Here is a 19,895-nt window from a genome sequence, read left to right as displayed (position 1 = left end):
TCACTCGCACTGTGAGACAGCAGCTCTACTAGCTCATCAAAAGATGCTGCCTGATCTGCAAAGTTCCTCCATCAATTTGTTTTTTTTGCCATTGATTCTAGCATCCGCAGTCCCTTCTGCTTCCTACAGTGGGTTCTGCTCATGTTATATTATATATTGAAGATAGACACAAAAAGCTGGAGTAACTCAGCGGGACAGGCAGCATCTCTGGAGAGAAGGAATGGGTGATGTTTCGGGTCAAGACCCTTCTTCAGACTAGTTAGGGATAAGGGAAATGAGAGATATAGATGATGATGTAGAGAGATAACGAACAATGAATGAAAGATATGCAAAAAAGTAACGATGATAAAGGAAACAGGCCATTGTTAGCAGCTTGTTGGGTGAAAATGAGAAGCTGGTGCAACTTGGGCGAGGGAAGCATAGAGAGAGAGGGAATGCCGGGGTTACTTGAAGTTAGAGAAATCAATATTCATACAACTGGGTTGTAAGCTGCCCAAGCGAAATATGAGATAGACAATAGACAATAGACAATAGACAATAGGTGCAGGAGGAGGCCATTTGGCCCTTCGAGCCAGCACCGCCATTCAATGTGATCATGGCTGATCATTCTCAATCAGCACCTCGTTCCTGCCTTCTCCCCATACCCCCTGACTCCGCTATCCTTAAGAGCTCTATCCAGCTCTCTCTTGAATGCATTCAGAGAATTGGCCTCCACTGCCTTCTGAGGCAGAGAATTCCACAGATTCACAACTCTCTGACTGAAAAAGTTTTCCCTCATCTCAGTTCTAAATGGCCTACCCCTTATTCTTAAACTGTGGCCCCTTGTTCTGGACTCCCCCAACATTGGGAACATGTTTCCTGCCTCTAACGTGTCCAACCCCTTAATAATCTTATACGTTTCGATAAGATCTCCTCTCATCCTTCTAAATTCCAGTGTATACAAGCATAGTCGCTCCAGTCTTTCAACATATGACAGTCCCGCCATTCCGGGAATTAACCTAGTAAACCTACGCTGCACGCCCTCAATAGCCCTCAATAGATGCTGTTCCTCCAATTTGCATTTAGCAAAAATTATATATTTTAACTTTCACGATATGGCAAAATATATCTAATATCTGGCACCACATTTTCCATTAATCTGCTGGGATAGGTAACATTAGAATGTGTATCACTTTTCCACAGAAAATAAAAATGTGTTTATGTCATCAGCAAGGTCTGATAATGCTATCACATATTCCCTCATGTCAGACAGCAGAATCTGATATTAAAATGCAAGCATACACAAGCTACAGGAAACCGGATGACTTACTTGATATCAGCGTTGTCGTACTTTGAAGTTCTGTAAAATATCAGTGAACGCTGCAATAAGGGACTCCAGTACTGATCAATGTTCAAGTAAATGGACTAGTTTTTCTATAGAAAAAAAGTGAATAAAATTCAGTCTTCAAAAGTTAAAAGTCAATCCTCATATATACCATAACAATCTTAAGAAAATATTCCACACAAGTGCAATCGTTTTTTCACATTTTAAGTGACGTAAATGTAGTCACTGATGCTCCAACCCGGAATCTCACCTAATACAATAAAGAACCCTAGCTGATGAAAGACAAAGCCAAAAAAGTAAGAATTTACCAATAGCTACAATATTACAAATTCAGAGCCACAGATCAAAATACAAACAACAAATTGTCAAATACTCAGAAGGTCAGACAATACAAGTGGAGAGAAAAGCAAAGGCATTAATTTTCCAGGCCAACAGCCTTTCAGCACAAAGACTCTTCAAAGAGGGAAACAGTATCCAAGAAGTGATCACTAGTAATAATATCAACTTCTCCAACTTTAGATAGTTCCTCTGTCCCTCTCTTCCCCTCCTCCTTCCCAGATCTATCTTCCTGTCTCCACCTATATCCTTCCTTTGTCCCGCCCCCCTGACATCAGTCTGAAGAAGGGTCTCGACCCGAAACGTCACCCATTCCTTCTCTCCCGAGATGCTGCCTGACCTGCTGAGTTACTCCAGCATTTTGTGAATAAATACCTTCGATTTGTACCAGCATCTGCAGTTATTTTCTTATACTATATATCATGATCCCAGAAAATAAGTTGGGTGGTTAGCATTTAGTAGAAGTGAAATTGAAGGGCTGATAGAATTGTCAGGAAGGTCACATAGAAAATAGGAAAGAAAGTGAAGAAAAATAAAGTCCTCAGAATGTGGCATCATATATTTGGGGAACTGCAATCAGCAGAAATGCACTCAAGAGTTATTGAAGTGCAGTTATTTTTGCCATGGAGAAAAAAGGAAGTTTGCACAGAGCAATGTCCCGTAAACAGAGTTGTTTGTTATGCTCAAATAATCTGCTTTTATAATGTTGATTGAGAAATATTGGAAATATTGGCCAAGGCACAAGGAAGTCCCCTGCTCTTGTTCAGAATCATACCAGAGAATCTTTTTGTGATGACACAGTTTTTTGTGATCAGAAACTTGATTTAACATATCACATGATAGTCTACAATCAGACTTCAATCTCAAATCTTTTCATTAAGAGAAGATAGATAGTGCCACAAATGTAATCACAGCTGGCAGTACAAAACTAAATGTAAAGCAAGACTTTGGAAGTTTTCTATTAAAAAAAAGAAAATAACAATGGACTGAACAATTTAGTCATTACTGCGAGATACAACGGTTCAAAACCAATAATTTTGAAAACAAAATGCATTAACAAAACATTTGGCAAGAGGTGCAGAAGGTAGATCAGCAAACATTGTCTAGGACAGTGCTACATGCATTTACTCCAAATCCTTCATAAATAAACAAAATTCAAAAAGTGTTAAAATAAATTCTAAGCAATAATGCAAATTCTATTAAATGAGCCCAAATTAATTATGAATGATCAATGCGAATTTGTTAAAGAGAGATCATATCTGACCACCTGAATAGTTTATTGAAAAGATAACAAGGACAATGAATGTTGTGTGTTTAAAATAATCTGCAAAGATTTTATCAAGGCTTTAGATTGGTATCACATGACAAAGAGGACAAAAAAGTAAACGTTCATGGGATACAAACATTAACAAGTGTCATAGAATCTAAATCTAGCATAGTAGAAGAAAGCAAAAGGTAATGGTTGACAGATGATTTTGCAATTGCATGGATGTTAGTAGTTGTATTTCATAGGGCTCAATATACAGTCATCTCTGGAAATGTTTATAAACGATTTAGATTTAAATATGGGCGATAGGATAGGAAAATAAAAACTTGGGGGAAAAACTTTAGACTACAGATATATTTTCACAAGCACACAAGTTTTAGGAGTAGAATTAGGCCATTCAGCTCATCGAGTCTACTCCACCATTCAATCATGGCTGATCTCTGTCTCCTAATCCCATTTTCCTGCCTTCTCCCCATAACCTCTGATACATGTACTAATTTTGTTAGTATGGTCAATGAGGAAGAAAATTGCTCAATGCAATTTCATCCAGAAACATACTTGTGGTGGAATAAAACAATGCAACATTCATAATGATACAAAGTGCTGGAGAAATTCAATCAGTAGGGCAGCATTTCTGGAGGACATGAAAAGGCAACATTTGAGATGGGGAGAGAGGAATTTAGGGGTGATTTGGAGAAATCAATATTCATACCACTGAGTTGTAAGCTGCGCAAGCAAAACACTCCCCGTTGCCAACACTTTAATTCCCATTCCCACACTGATCTTTCTGTCCTTAGCCTCCTCCATTGTCAGATTGAGGTTAAATGCAAATTGGAGGAACAGTTTCACCTGGGCAGCTTACAACCCAGTGGTATGAATATTGATTTCTCTAACTTCTAATAACCCCTGCATTTCCTCTCTCTCCATCCGTCCCCCACCCAAGTCACATCAGCTTCTCATTCTCACCTACCAAACAGCTAACAATGACCTGTTTCCTTTATCATCATTGCTATTTTGCACATCTATTATTCATTTATTTGATATCTCTCTACATCACCGTTTATATCTCTAGTTTCCCTTTCCCATGAGTCTCAGTCTGAAAAAGGGTCTTGATCCAAAACGTCACCCATGCCGTTTCTCCAGAGATGCTGCCTGTCTTGCTGAGTTTGAGGGGGGTGGGCGCGGGGGTAGTAGAGGAAAATGGGAAATGGGATGTGCATCCAGGTGGGGCACACCTGGAAGAGGGAGGGAAAAATGGAGGGTCGAAAAGAGGATGTGGTTGGTTTCCCTAAAATTGGATAATTCAATGTTTATACCATTGGGCTGTAAGCTGCCCAATCAGAATGTAAGATGCTGTTCCTCCGGTCTGTGTGTGGCCTCACTCTGGCAATAGAGGAGGCACAGGACAGAAAGATCAGGTTGTAAATGGGAAGGAGAGTTAAAATGGTGAAAAACCAGGAGCAAGATATACATCCAAACACAGATCTTTGGATTAATCCAGAACATGAATAGTTGTATTATTCTGCAACTATCTGATATCATGGAAACAAATGCCAAAAGCAACATTCCAATAATTGCATCATTCAGTAAGTATGTGGAATGCACAATCTGAATGTTAATAGGTGGACCAGTTAAGACTGAGAGGAGAAAAAAACATCTCCCACAGAGTTCTGGAGTTAGAGATTCAGAAAGGTCAAGCACAGAAATAAGCTCTTCAGCCCACCAAGTCCTGATCATCAAGCACTAATTTTTTTTAACTATTTCCACCATATCCCATATTATTCTACAACATTCCCAATTTCACCCTACATTCCATCATTTATCTTTATACTGAGAGCAATTTACAATGTCTAATTAACACCATCCCACACATAGGTGAGAAAAGAATGAAGCAGCTGGAAGAAAAAAATCAGTCACAGAGAATGTACAAACTCCACATAAAAAGCACCAGAAATCAGGATTAAACCTAGATTGCTGGAACTGTGTGGTAGCAGTCCTGGTAGCTGAGTCACAGTGCCACCCTTCGCAAGCTGTTATAATCTGTGGAGCACAGTGAATCCTCAGTATACTCAGTGCTGGGAAAGATGTTCTTTTAAACTACGGAAAAAATCAAGAGTTAGGGCGTTTGAGTTCAACTCTACTTTTCTGCCAATGATCAGATGATCTATGATCTTGCAGAATAGCAGAGCAAATTCACATGACCTAATCTTGTTGGCTGGATTAGAGGATTTTTGCTGCAAGGAGAGGTTCGATAGGCTTGAATTGTTTTCTCTGGAATGTTGGAGGTTGAGGGGAGATTTGATGGAATATGTAAAGTTACAAGAGGCATTGATGGGATCGACAGTCAGAACCTTTTTCCCAGGATGAAAATATCCAAAATGAGATGGCATAGTTATAAAGTGAGATGGGGAAAGTTTAATGGAGATGTGCAGGGCAAGTTTTTTTTTTTACACAGTGAGCGTGATGAAGTCAAATCATTACCAACATATAATTATTTACCTTGATTGACATTAGTTTTAGTTTTGTTTAGTTTTGAGATAAAACCTGGATAAAACTGTTGGCCTGCTCAATAGAATTTGTAATCTTGGGTTTTTGTTGGGTAAAGCCCAGACAGTTCACTTCATTACACAATTTTAGATTAACTATAATGGACGGATGACGAACTGTTATCCTTTGAATTGCATCTTATTTATACAAATGAGCAGGTGAAAAGTTAATGGGAAGGTAACATTTAAAACAAAAATACAAATTTAGTTTTAGATTAAGTTCTTAATAATTATCCATTAATTATATGTTGCCTCATCATCATATTTCTGCATTAATTCCACATCCCTGGATTTTCTTAATATTCAAAAATCAATCTAATGAATTCTTTAACCTGAAGAATTAGCTTGGTTTGTCTTTCCACACTGATTTGTTGAGTGTTTCCAGCACATTCTGTGATTATTTCAGATTTCAACCACAGGTTTTCTGTTCTTGACTTCCTGAAACTGAGCTTCTTTAACAATGTAAATGTTGAAAGCTGGAGCAACAAGCAATGTGATTGCGGTATTGGGAAGGTTAAGCAGCATCTGTGGCGGGATTTCCCTTCACCGATATTGTTCAACGTCGCCCATTCCTTCTCTCCTGAGATGCTGCCTGACCTGCTGAGTTACTCCAGCATTTTGTGAATGAATTCCTCCAGTACATCGTTTGTTGCTCCAGATTCTCGTCATCTCTTCTGCTTTTCTAATTTTGGCCCTTTGAATATCTGAATTTGAGGTATGTTTCATTGGCAATTTCTCCCTTTAAACCTTCCATTCATTCATAACATTCTTCCTTTAAAATCTACCTCTGAACAGCTCTGAGTTAAATTTTGCTTGATAATCCCATATATCTTGTATATCTTGTAATATGTTGAAGGTAATATGTTGAAGGTAGACACAAAAAGCTGGAGTAACTCAGCGGCTCAGGCAGCATCTCTGGAGAAGGAATGGGTGACGTTTCGGGTCAAGACCCTTCCTCAGTAATATGTTGCTGTGTTTAAAAGGCACTATAAATTGTTTTTGATCCTTGGAAAAAGCCCTAGTGTTTTTAAACCAAAGAAGAGATCAGCAACACCAAAACACAGACCAACTTTCAAAACAAAATGCAAACAGATCAGTTATGAATGATTTTTTTTAAATTGATGTTCTTGGTGCGCCATCTAAACTTTGATATTATTTTAAATGTGCTGACCGAATTTTTTTTAATAAACATTTTTTATGGCTAATTTTGAGTCAATCCTAGAGTCAGGGCTAACATACTAACACAGTCATAAAGGACACGGGGTAGGACTAAATAATAAACATATTTCCTGAATTAAACCACAGAAAATGAGCAATGTGCATGGGTTGAGAGGTAAACCACATTTCAAAACATTGCAATGCTTTCCCTACAGCCCAGGCTGCAGGTAAAGGCCGGGATGAAACCTGTCTCCACCCTCACCGTCTACATCATAACACATGTCACAGTTTATAAACACCGTCGGTCGGGGCCACTCGGGAATCCTGAGCTCCACTTTGACGTGAGGGGCCGACTGTCTCCTTCACTCACCTCGGCAGCTGTTTGCTGATCAACCTCTATCCCACTCCATCTCCCGGCTCCCACTGGATCACCGGCACCACCTTCCCTCCCTCCGCGGAGCAGCGCTGCCCGTCCCCACCACCAGCAGCGGCCAACTCCCGCCGCTGCTCCCCCTACAGCCAGCTCCCCCTCACTACACACAGGCAGCTCCCCATCACTACACACAGCCAGCTCCCCTCACTACACACAGCCAGCTCCCCTCACTACACACAGCCAGCTCCCCCTCACTACACACAGCCAGCTCCCCCTCACTACACACCCAAGCAGCTGCCCCTCACTACACAGACTCAGCTCCCCCTCACTACAGAGCCAGCTGCTCACTACACAGAGCCAGCTGCTCACTACACAGAGCCAGCTGCTCACTACACAGAGCCAGCTGCTCACTACACAGAGCCAGCTGCTCACTACACAGAGCCAGCTGCTCACTACACAGAGCCATCTCCTCCTCCTCCTCCCCCCCCCCCCCCCCCCCCTCAGTACACACAACTCCCCCCTCACTACACACAGGCAGCTGCTGCTCACTACACAGAGCCAGCTGCTCACTACATGGAGCCATCTCCTCCTCCCCCCCCCCCCCTCAGCACACACACCTCCCCCCTCACTACACACAGGCAGCTCCCCCTCACTACACAGACCCAGCTCCCCTCACTACACACAGTCCCAGCTCCCCCTCACTACACACAGTCCCAGCTCCCCCTCACTACACACAGTCCCAGCTCCCCCTCACTACACACAGTCCCAGCTCCCCCTCACTACACACAGTCCCAGCTCCCCCTCACTACACACAGTCCCAGCTCCCCCTCACTACACACAGTCCCAGCTCCCCCTCACTACACACAGTCCCAGCTCCCCCTCACTACACACAGTCCCAGCTCCCCCTCACTACACACAGTCCCAGCTCCCCCTCACTACACACAGTCCCAGCTCCCCCTCACTACACACCAAGCAGCTGCCCCTCACTACACAGACTCAGCTCCCCCTCACTACACAGACCCAGCTCCGCCAGCTGCTCACTACCGCCAGCTGCTCACTACCGCCAGCTGCTCACTACAGCCAGCTCCTCACTACATAGAGCCATCTCCTCTTCCCCCCCCCTCAGTACACACAACTCCCCCCTCACTACAGCCAGCTCCCCCTCACTACATTGAGTCAGCCCCCCCCTCACAGCCAGCTCCCTCCCTCACAACAAACAGCCAGCTCCTCCCTCACAACATACAGCCAGCTCCCCCCCTCACTGCAGCCAGCTCCTCACTACAGCCAGTAACCCCCATCACTACTGCCAGCTCCCCTCCTCACTACAGCTAGGTCCTCCCTCACTACAGCCAGCTCCCCCCTCACTACAGCCTGCTCCCCCATCACTACAGCCAGCTCCTCACTACAGCCAGCTCCTCCCATCACTACAGCCAGCTCCTCCCTCACTAAACCAGCTCCCTGCAGCAACCTCAACCTACAGCCCGCTCCCCCCTTGCTGCAGCCAGCTACCCCCTGGGGTGATATACCTTTGCTTGTTTGAGGAGTGTCCCCAACGGATTGCCCCTCAATTTCCAGTGGCAGAAGGACCCAAGACAGTGGTCCTCCCCCTCCCCCCCAGAAACTTTGCATTAGCTGTACCAAATTTCAGTGTGTACTTCAATTGTCTGGAATGGGCTATTTAGCAATATTCCCTTACAGACATCTTGCCATGCTGGGAGACCAACAAATTTCATACTAACTGAAGAACATCCTTTATCGGGTTAATAATCTTCCAGCAGCACTTGATGTCCTTCCCTGGATGTGTCCCTCGGAACAGTCAGTTCTGTTATGGAACCGTTTGGAATGAACAATGACGAGGACCTTCTCCAGCTCCTCTTCACTAATCTATACTTTGCGAAGAGGTGGGCAAGCAACTCCTCTCCACAGCAGCCATCCCGAGGGCAGAGTGTATTGGAAAGAGATTCCCACAGTACAGGAATGATCTGACTGGGAGGGCCCCTCTCACTGTCAGTTAAGCGAGGTCTTGATGCTTAAGATAGACACAAAATGCTGGAGTAACTCAGTGGGTCAGGCAGCATCTCTGGAGAAAAGGAATAGGCCTACACAAGTCTTGATGCCTGCTGGTGAGTTATGGCATTAAAGCATTTTGCCAGACAAACTGGACAGTCTCCTCAGGGAACCATGACATAGTATCCATCAAGTCCTTGTCCTGCAGTGCTTGCAAGGTGTTCCATGCTGACCACTGCCCGTAGTCATAGATGTTGGTCGGGAAGAAATTTTCCGCAAAGGACAGGTGGTGCGGCAATATCCACCTTGCTGGCACATTGCGTGGCATCAGTGCCACACCCATCCTTTGCAAAAAAGGGGACAAGTAGAACCTTACCAGGTATCGAACCTTACCAGGTGGCCACATGTTTTGGCTCTATGCACAGCATGATGTAGCCACACATGGTTAGGGTTGCCATTAGGATAAGGGCAACATGGGCATGCTTTTGTCCCCATTGTCTGTGAGCTTGTGTATCATGGCCCATTGGACGTTAGATCTTTGACTTGACCCAGATCTTGACCCAGATGAACTGTAAGATGGCCTGGGTGAGCACCAAGGCAGAGGAGTGGGGAATGAGCCACACGTGTACCAAGTACAGCAGCCCTAAGAGTACCTCACACCTGATGACTAAACCTTTCGATGGGGAGTGTTACATCCACAGTACCAATTTTTGTTTGACCCTTGCTAACGGTTCAGCCAATTTTCGTTTTACAACTTGGCCCCACCGAACCAGATCCCCGGCACCATTGGACTAGCTCTGATAGACATCTTGGTTGGCATGGACGAGCTGGGGGTGATGGCCTGTTTTTAGGCTGCATTACTCTATGACCATAAAAATTCCACACATTCTGTATCACCAGTGGCCAAGTCAGATTCTCTATAATTATTCTTTTAGATCACTGCTGCATTTCAGAAGTTTTTACCTCTAGATCATGACCAACGTTACATTTCCAAGTCATTTCTATGATTTTCACCCTATTTTCACCATAGAAAAGAAGTGTCTACCTTTACATCTTCTTACAAAACAAATGATACCAGACTTGCATGCTCAAATTCTTCAGTGCTTTGCTGTGAGTAGACAATAGACAATAGACAATAGGTGCAGGAGTAGGCCATTCAGCCCTTCGAGCCAGCACCGCCATTCAATGCGATCATGGCTGATCACTCTCAATCAGTACCCCGTTTCTGCCTTCGCCCCATACCCCCACTGCGGGGGTGGCGAGGACATAATGGGAGGGGGAGAGGAGGGAGCGCCTCACTGCAGGAGTTGAGTGGAGTCGGGTCGGAGGAGGGAGCGCCGCACTGCGGGAGGGGAGGGAGCGCCGCACGTAATTGGTTTATACTGGCTTACAGTGACTTTGTTGGCAATATTACTTTGAAGAATTAAGTGGAAAATGGAACAACAGACATGTTTGCCTCAGAAGGCAGTGGAGGCCAATTCCCTGGATGGTTTCAAGAGAGAGTTAGATAGAGCTCTTAATGATAGCGGAGTCAAGGGATATGGGGAGAAGGCAGGAATGGGGTACTGTGGATGATCAGCCACGATCAAAGTGAGTGGCGGTGCTGGCTCGAAGGGCCGAATGGCCTACTCCTGCACCTATTGTCTATATTGCAGCAGCATTAATTATAATAATGAGAATTTTGTCGTGAACATTTCCTAAGAAGGCAAGAATCACTTTTCAAAGATTAAGTTGGCGATTACTGGGAAATAAATAATCCACCTTGCCCCACCATCATGGGAAAAAGATGAGATGGAGTATAGAAAGAATAGAGAGAACCTAGTAACATGCTGTCATGACAATATAGAAATTCCAGTGAATACAAGTCCAGTCTTTCCAATCTTTCCTCATATGACAGTCCTGCCATCCTGGGGGTTAACCTGGTGAACCTACGCTGCACTGCCTCAATAGCAAGGATGTCCTTCCTCAAATTAGGAGACCAAAACTGCACTCCAGATGTGGTCTCACCAGGGCCCTGTACAACTGCAGAAGGACAACAATCTCTCCCTCCCTCAATATCAGCAAGACGAAGGAGCTAGTTATTGACTTCAGGAAGTATGGTGGGGTACATGCCCCAATCATCATCATCAATGGCGTGGATGTGAAAATGGTTGAGGGCTTCATGTTCCTTGGTGTTAATGTTACAAATGATCAGTTATGGACCAATTACATTGATGCGACAGCCTAGATGGCACATCAATGGCTCTACTTCCTGAGGAAACTGAGGAAATTCAGCATGTCTCCAGTGACTCTTAAAAACTTCTACAGATGCACCATACTGTTCCACCATACAGTATTGGGTTGCATCACAGCTTGATTTGCGAAAAGCTCTGCCCAAGACCATAAGAAATTCCAGAGATTTGTAGATGTGGCCGAGTTCATCACAGGGACTAGACTTCCCACCATTGATACCTTCTGGACTTCAGGAAAGCAGGCAACATAATCAAAGACTTGTTCCATCCTAGTCCTTCCTTCTTCTCTCTGTTCCCCACCAGCAGAAGGTATAGTGTGCACCGCCAGACTCAGGGACAGTTTCACCCCCTCTGTTATCAGGCATCTAAACAATCCTTTCATAAGCTAGGGTACTGTTTGATTCACCTGTACTCCGTTGAAGACATTGGATTTTGTCTATGGAACTGATGTGGTACAATGCTAAGAGCTATGTTCTGCACTCTGTATCTTCCCCTTTGCTCTATCTATTGTTACTGTTCCTCAGTGCACCTGACAATAATTAACTGAATCCTAAACCATCACAGAGGCTCATCTCTAGTCAATTTGATTCATTTTATGTGATATTAAGAAATGCCTGAGAGCACTGGATGCAGTGGATTCAGGTAATAGACAATATCCCTCTTAAAGTACTGCAGATCTGTGCTCCAGCCAAGCTGTAAGATGCAAGGTGCTGGAATAACTCAGCAGGTGAGGCAGCATCTCTGCGAAACATGGATAGGTGACGTTCTGGGTCGAGAACCTTCTTAAGAAGGGTCTAAATTTGAAATGTCCTATCCATGTTCCCCAGAGATGCTGCCTGACCTGTTGAGTTACTCCAGCACTTTGTGCTCTTTTGTGTATTAACCAGCATCTGCAATTCCTTGTTTCTACATTATGACTCCAGCCAAGCTGTTCCCGATCCATAGAAACATAGAAAATAGGTGCAGGAGGAGGCCATTCAGCCCTTTGAGCCAGCACTGCATTCATTGTAATCATGGCTGATCATCCACACTCAGTAACCCGTGCCTGCCTTCTCCCCATACCCCTTGATTCCACTAGCCCCTAGAGCTCTATCTAACTCTATTTTAAATTCATCAAGTGAATTGGCCTCTACTGCCTTCTGTGGCAGAGAATTCCACAAATTCACAACTCACTGGGTGAAAAAGTTTTTTTTCACCTCAGTTTTAAATGGCCTCCCCTTTATTCTAAGACTGTGGCCCCTGGTTCTGGACTCGCCTAACATTGGGAACATTTTTCCTGCATCTAGCTTGCCCAGTCCTTTTATAATTTTATATGTTTCTATAAGATCCCCTCTCATCCTTCTAAACTCCAGTGAATAAAAGCATAGTCTTTTCAATCTTTCATATGACAGTCCCGCCATCCCAGGGATCAATCTCGTGAACCTACGCTGCACTGTCTCAATTACAAGGATGTTCTTCCTCAAATTAGGAGACCAAAACTGTACAGAATACTCCAGATAATTACGAGACCAAAACTGTCCACAATACTCCAGATCCATTACAAACTGGCATCCACCCAACAATGCAGAATATTACTCAGGTCGGTCTTGTTCACAAAAAGTAGAACAAATCCAACCCAGTTAATTACCATTCAATCAGTCTGCTCTTAATCATCAGTAAAGTGTAGAAGCAGTCATTGACACTGCTATCAAGGAGCACGTATCACCAATAGACACTCACTAATGCTCATTTTGGGTTTTGCCAGGACTACTCAGTGCGGTATCTCATCACAGCCCAGGTCCAGACATCGACCAAAGAGCTGAATGCTGGAGACAAGGTGAGAGTGACAGCCCTCGACATAAAGGTAACATTTAATTGAGCATGGCATCAGGATGCCCTAATAAACCCTAATATATCAGCAGTAAAAAGAAAATACATCAAAGGCTGGAGATCTGCTACACATAAAGAAAGATCGCAGCTTGAGGACATCAGTAATTTCTCAGGGCAACGTCCAAGGGCTCACAATCTAAATTTCTTTATCAATGACCTGTTCCATCATAAGGTCAGCAGTGGGGATCTTTGCTGATCATTGCACTCTGTTCAATTCCATTCACAAATCATCAGTAAATGAAGCAGTCCATGCATGGGTGCAGCAGGTGCCAGACAACATTCAGACAGGGGTTGGTAAGCAGCAAGTATTGTTCATACCACAAAAGTGCCAAGCACGGATCATCTCCAACAAGGAAGAATCTAACCATCTACTCTTAACATTCTATGGCATTGGGCAATTTCCCTACCATCAACATTGTGGGTGTCAATGTTGACTAGAAATTCAACTTAACCTGCCACATAAATACCATTGCAATGGTCAGAGGTTGAGTACTCTGCAAATAGTGATGCACCTCAAGACTCACTAAGGCCTTTCTAAAAAATTCAGATCTGGATTGTAACGGAATATTCACCAATTGTCTGGATGAGTGTGGCGCCAATAACTCTCAAGAAACTCGACACCATCAAAGGCAAAACAGTCTGTTTGACTGGCACCCCACTCTACACTCTAACTATTAATTCGCTCCACCACTGGTGAATACTGGGTAGAGTGAGTACCATCAACATCACAGATACTCATAGAAATTTCACATTTTCTTCATATTTTAGGTTACAGTACTGCCATTTTCTTTATTCAAAATGCATTTTCCGAATAAACTTTAAAACTTGTTAAAGAGTATGGTAGCTGTGGTATAAGAACCATCTTTGTCACATGGAGCAAATCTTTATCTGCTAACTCAGAACAGCACCACAACAAAGATTGGTGTGCAAATATCTACATGTAAACTGTCCAACATTAAAAAATAATTGAAAATTAATTAAAGGTAGCACCTATTCATGATTTATTCTAGTATCATTAATTTTATCCTTCAAATCAAAAAATGTTTTTGGCATTTATTTCAATATTTTTATTCTTTTTCAGGATCATTCTGTAGGTTTTATTCTAGAGGATTTTCAATCTCTAGCATCATTCCTTGTGAAATGGAACCATCTGCTTTGAAATCCAAGTAATGTGAGTGCTTCTAATGGTTGAATAGGTAACAATTGAAAGGTTCACTCAAGTAAACAAGAATACAGAATTAAAGTTGCAATTAAATCAGCCATGATATTGTTACCTGGTGAGTATGCTGACTGGTTGCAGCATGGCCTGGTAAAGCAATTTTAACGCTTGAGAATGCAAGAAACTGTAGACTTATCCCAGTCCAGCATGGGCACAATCCTCCCCTCCACTGAAAACATCTGTCTGAGGTGGTGCCTCAAGAAGACAGCATCTATTTTCAGAGATCCCTACCATCCAGGCTATGCTCTCATCTTACTGCCACCATTGGGAAGAAGGTACAGACGTCTGGTTTTCTACAACACCATGTTCAAGAGCAGCTACTTTCTGTCAACCATCTTGAAATAACCTGTACAACCCTAATCCTACCTCAGCAATGGAACACTATTGGCCACCTCTTGCTCTACCATGGATTATTTTCTAATTCTACATCGCAGTTTTTTTTCCTTTCACTGTCTTGTAGAATTCTGTGTAATTTATATGCAATTTATGTTTTTGAATGTGTCTGAGTCAATGTGCTGCTGCAAACAAGATTTTTATTGTACTTGTACCTCACTGTACTTGTGCATATGACAATAAACGTGACTTTAAACCATTCTCGCTTTGCCCTGTAGGTTTCCCCTGGGTGTACCAATTTCCTCAAAAATGCCAAAGACATGTGGATTAGTAAGTTAGTTACCCAATGTAAAATGTGCCTTGGGTAGATGTGATATAGAATTGATGGGAATGTGGGAAAATTATTGGGAGAATGAGATTGCTCTGTGGGTCTTGCTGAGTGAATAGCCTCCTTCTATGTGGTAAGGAACTAGGGAATATCATTCATCCCATTGAGCTATTAAACTCTATCTGTTATGTAATCAACAAATGTGTTTCTACCTCCTTTAACCTCCCAACATTTAAATATTCGTTTTCATCACAAGGTATATTTCTTCCAAGCACATGGCATTTCCTTCTCCTACTCCCATGTTCTTTTTTTAAATGCTGTTCATCTAGAAGATTTTCTGATCCTTAAACTCAAAGGCATCTTTCCCAGATATGCTGCTATATGACCAGCTGCATTTTTCCAACTTTTTATCTAACCACGTTATTCTCATTTTTTTAATAAGGAATAGAAGTGGGAACAGCTTAATCAACTATTCAAACCATTACTCATTTGTAATCATGTGTTTACATATTCTGTTGTGCTGCTGCAAGTAATAGTTTCATTGTTCTATCTGGAGATGACAATACAACACACTTGACTCATATTTCCAACATTTATTTGTGTTAATAAGCCAGGGGTTGGAGAGTAACTTCAAAGCCAGAGAATATAAATTGATTCCAAAGTCATTGAGTCAGTTATTCAGCATGGAACCAGGCCCTTTGGCCAACTTGCCCACAATGGCAAACATATCCCTACAAAGCTGTCCTGTCCCTTACCTTTCTGTTTCTTAAACATTAGGATAGTCCCAGCTTCAACAACCTCTGACAGCTTGTTCCATACACCAACCACCCTATGTGTGAAAAAGTTACCCTTCAGATTTTTATTAAATCTTTTCCCATTCACCATAAACCAATATCTTGTGGTCCTCGATTCACCGACTCCGGGCAAGAGACTCTGTGCATCTACCCAATCTATTCCTCTCATGATTTTATACACCTCTATAAGATTGTGTAAAGTGTGCCTTGAGTAGATGTGTTATAGAATTGATGGGAATGTGGGAATAAGATTAGGAGAATAGGAGCAATCCCCTAACTAATGTTTCCTGAGCTCCTGGCCTGAATAACTTCAACGCCAGAGAATAAATTGAACCAAGAGAAAATGAGCAACCCCTAATTAATGTTTCCTGAGCTCTTGGCTTGAATAACTTCATCGCCAGAGAATAAATTAAACCCAGGGAAAAGGAGCAACCCCCCAAACTGAGCTCTTGGCCTGAAAAACCAACGCCAGAGAATAATTTGAAACCAGGGTAAAGGGTGGAACCACCCAAACTAATGTTTCCTGAGCTCTTGGCCTGAATAACTTCAACGCCAGATAATAAATTGAAACCAGGGACAGGGAGCAACCCCCCAAACTAATGTTTCCTGAGCTCTTGGCATGAATAACCTCAATGCCAGAGAATAAATTGATCCTAGGCAAAAGGAGCAACCCCCCAAACTAATGTTCCCTGAGCTCTTGGCCTGAATAACTTCAACGCCAGGTAATAAATTGAAACCAGGGACAGGGAGCAACCCCCCAAACTAATGTTTCCTGAGCTCTTGGCCTGAATAACCTCAATGCCAGAGAATAAATTGATCCCAGGGAAAAGGAGCAAACCCCCAAACTAATGTTTCTTGAGCTCTTGGCATGAATAACTTCAATGCCAGAGAATAAATTGATCCCAGGGAAAAGGAGCAAGCCCCCAAACTAATGTTTCCTGAGCTCTTGGCCTGAATAACTTCAACGACAGAGAATAAATTGAACCCAGGGAAAAGGAGCAAACTAAACCCTCCCCAACTAAATGTCTACTGAAGCTCCTGGCCTGTAATCAGGGCGCTAGTGCAGCAGTTGACGCTGCTTCTGGGCCATGACTTAGCAAAGAACTCAGGGCCACCTGTGCGGACGCAAGGAGGCCCCTGCACTTACTGCGAGTGACAGCTCCATCCACCACTCAGGGCACGGATTCAGCGGTGGCGCTGGTTGAAATCGGACGTCATGGGCGCCGCTGGGCCAACGGGCGGCGGGAGGGGGCGGGACATGGGCTCCAGTTGGCCCACTTGCAGCTGGAGATTGTTTTGTGTGTTTGCGGCCGAAGCGCGTTTTTTGTTTGTCATTTGAAAAAAAAATCAGATGAATTTTTCCTGAGGCCTCGGAGAGGGAGCATTTGGTGTATTATTGTTGTTATTATCGGACACAATCGTGCGACGATGAGGGTGAAAGTGATGGCGGCGGACACCGACTTCCAGCCCGAGCTGAGCAACGCCGGCTGCAGGTTAACGGTGGTGAAGTTCACCATGAAAGGGTGAGTTGTCACCGCGGCCCGACCCGGCCCGGCCCGGCCCAGGGCGGGGCGCACTTCCTGCTGGAGGCCCAGGCTTTGCGGCCTACAACTCCGAGCTCGGGCCGTGTCTTGTGGCTCCACATGAAGGGATTTTCTTTCTCAGTCTGAAGAAAGACCTCGAACCGAAACGTCGTCCATCTCCTTTTCTCCAGAGATGCTGCCTGTCCCGCTGAGTTACTCCAACATTTTGTGCCTATCTTCGATCTCCTTTAATTAGTGGCTTCATGTGTGTGTGGGTGTCTGTGTCGTATGTGTTGTCCTGGCTGGGGAGCTTCCTGCTCACTCGGTTAGAACAGAGGATGTGGTGTCATTAAAAGAGTGTACATCTGGTGGGGTTTGAAACTTAATCATAAGTACTGATCATTAGTTCATATCCATCTGACATATCCATCAGTCTGAAGAAGGGTCTCGACCCGAAACGTCACCCATTCCTTCTCTCCCGAGATCCTGCCTGACCTGCTGAGTTACTCCAGCATTTTGTGAATAAATTAACATGGATAGAAAACTGGTTGGCAGACAGGAAACAAAGAGTGGGGATTAACGGGTCCCTTTTGGAATGGCAGGCAGTGACTAGTGAGTGGGGTACCGCAAGGCTCAGTGGTGGGACCGCAGCTGTTTACAATATAGATGAATGATTTAGATTAAGGGACTAAAAGTAACAGTAAATTTGCAGATGGCACAAAGGTGGGTGGCAGTGTGAACTGTGAAGAGGATGCTAGGATGTTGTAGGGTGACTTGGACAGGTTAAGTGAGTGGGCAGATGCAGTATAATAATGTAGATAAATGTGAGGTTATCCACCTGCGCGGCAAGAACAGGAAGGCAGATTGTTATCTGAATGGTGTCAAGTTAGGAAAAGGGGAAGTACAACGAGACCTAGGTGTCCTTGTACATCAGTCACTGAGAGTAAACATGCAGGTACAACAGGCAGTGAAGAAAGCTAATGGCATGTTGGCCTTCATAACAAGAGGAGTTGAGTATAGGAGCAAAGAGGTCCTTCTGCAGTTGTACAGGGCCCTGGTGAGACCACACTTGGCATATTGTGTGCAGTTTTGGTCTCCAAATTTGAGGAATGACATTCTTGCTATTGGGGGGAGTACAGCATAGGTTCACGAGGTGAATTCCCGGGATGGCTGGACTGTCAAATGTTGAAAGAATGGAACGACTGGGCTTGTAACGCACTGGAATTTAGAAGGATGAGAGGGGACCTTATTGAAACATATAAGATTATTAAGGGATTGGACACATTAGAGGCAGGAAACATGTTCCTGATGTTGGGGGAGTCTAGAACCAGGGGGCACAGTTTAAGAATAAGGGGTAGGCCATATAGAACGGAGATGATAAAAAACTTTTTCACCCAGAGAGTTGTGAATCTGTAATTCTCTGCCTCAGAAGGAAGTGGAGGGCGATTCTCTGGATACTTTTAAGAGAGAGTTAGATGGAGGTCTTAAAGATAGCGGAGTCAAGGGATACGAGGGGATGGCAGGAATGGGGAAATGATTGTGGATGATCAGCCATGATCACAGTGGCTGGCTCGAAGGGCCGAATGGCCTACTCCTGCACCTATTGTCTATGTTATAAATGATATGAGCAGAATTAGGCCATTTGGCCCATCGTCTACTCTGCCATTCAATCATGGCTAATCTATCCCTCTCAATCCAATTCTCCTGCCTTTGTCCCATAACCTCTGACAATGAATTCCACGGATTCACCACCCTCTGACTAAAGAAATTCCTCTTCATCTCCTTCTGAAACGAACGTCCTTTTATTCTGAGGGTATGTCCTCTAATCCTAGACTCTCCCACTAGTGGAAACATTCTCTCCGCATCCACTCCATCCAAGTTTTTCACTATTTGGTAAGTTTCAATGAGGTCCTCCCTCATCCTTCTAAACTCCAGCGAGTTGAGGCCCAGTGCAGTCAAACGCTTATGTTAACCCACTCATTCCTGGAATCATTTTCAGAAAGCATTTCATAAGGTGCCACACGGGAGGCTGCCAAGGAAGACGAGAGCCCATGGTATCGAAGGGCAGATACTACCGTGGACACCAGATTGGCTGGATGGCAGAAGGCAAAGAGTAGCAATAAAGGGCCTTTTTCTGGTTGGCTGCCAGTGACTAGTAGAGTTCCACAGGGCTCGGTGCTGGGGCCGCTGCTCTTCACATTATATATTAATGATAATGTTGTGTTGTTTTGCGGTGCTGGCTCGAAGGGCCGAATGGCCTCTTCCTGCACCTATTTTCTATGATTTGGATGAGGGGATTGAAGGCTTCGTGGCCAGGTTTGCGGATGATATGAAAATAGGTGGAGGGGCAGGTAGTGTAGAGAAAGCAGGGACTCTGCAGAAGGACTTGGATAGGTTTGGAGAGTGGTCAGAGAAGTGGCAGATGAAATATAGTGTAGCAAAGTGTGGAGTCATGCATTTTGGTAGTAGGAATAAAGGCGTAGATTATTTTCTAAATGGGGAGAGAATCCAGAAATCGGAGATGCAAAGGGAGTTTGCAGGATTCCCAAAAAGTTAATCTGCAAGTCGAATCGGTAGTAAAGAAAGC

At 43.8% G+C, this 19,895-nt stretch overlaps 2 protein-coding genes across 6 annotated transcripts in view; one reads left to right on the top strand and one right to left on the bottom strand.

Annotated features, from left to right (window-relative positions):
• Window positions 1–17,095, bottom strand: part of wdr7 (WD repeat domain 7) — a 467,098-nt gene extending 450,003 nt beyond the window's left edge. For 4 of the 5 annotated variants that reach the window (XM_078423677.1, XM_078423842.1, XM_078423916.1 and 1 more), the window contains exons 1-2: window positions 7,002–7,107; window positions 1,310–1,413 (exon numbers count right to left, since the gene is read on the bottom strand). The gene's annotated coding sequence lies outside the window, so the exon portion shown is untranslated. Of the gene's footprint in view, window positions 1–1,309; window positions 1,414–7,001; window positions 7,108–16,932 lie in introns of those variants that run through there. The other variant, XM_078423760.1, reaches the window with a different exon arrangement.
• txnl1 (thioredoxin-like 1) overlaps window positions 17,034–19,895 on the top strand; it is a 41,163-nt gene continuing 38,301 nt past the window's right edge. The window contains exon 1 of the mRNA XM_078424117.1: window positions 17,034–17,308. Coding sequence (XP_078280243.1) covers window positions 17,214–17,308 — 95 coding nt within the window. The 5' untranslated portion in view covers window positions 17,034–17,213. The remainder of the gene's footprint in view (window positions 17,309–19,895) is intronic.

Source organism: Rhinoraja longicauda, chromosome 1, assembly GCF_053455715.1.
Source record: "Rhinoraja longicauda isolate Sanriku21f chromosome 1, sRhiLon1.1, whole genome shotgun sequence".
Taxonomy (NCBI): Eukaryota; Metazoa; Chordata; class Chondrichthyes; order Rajiformes; family Arhynchobatidae; genus Rhinoraja; species Rhinoraja longicauda.
Note: the sequence above shows the minus strand (reverse complement) of the source record. Positions and strands in the feature narration are given on the sequence as shown.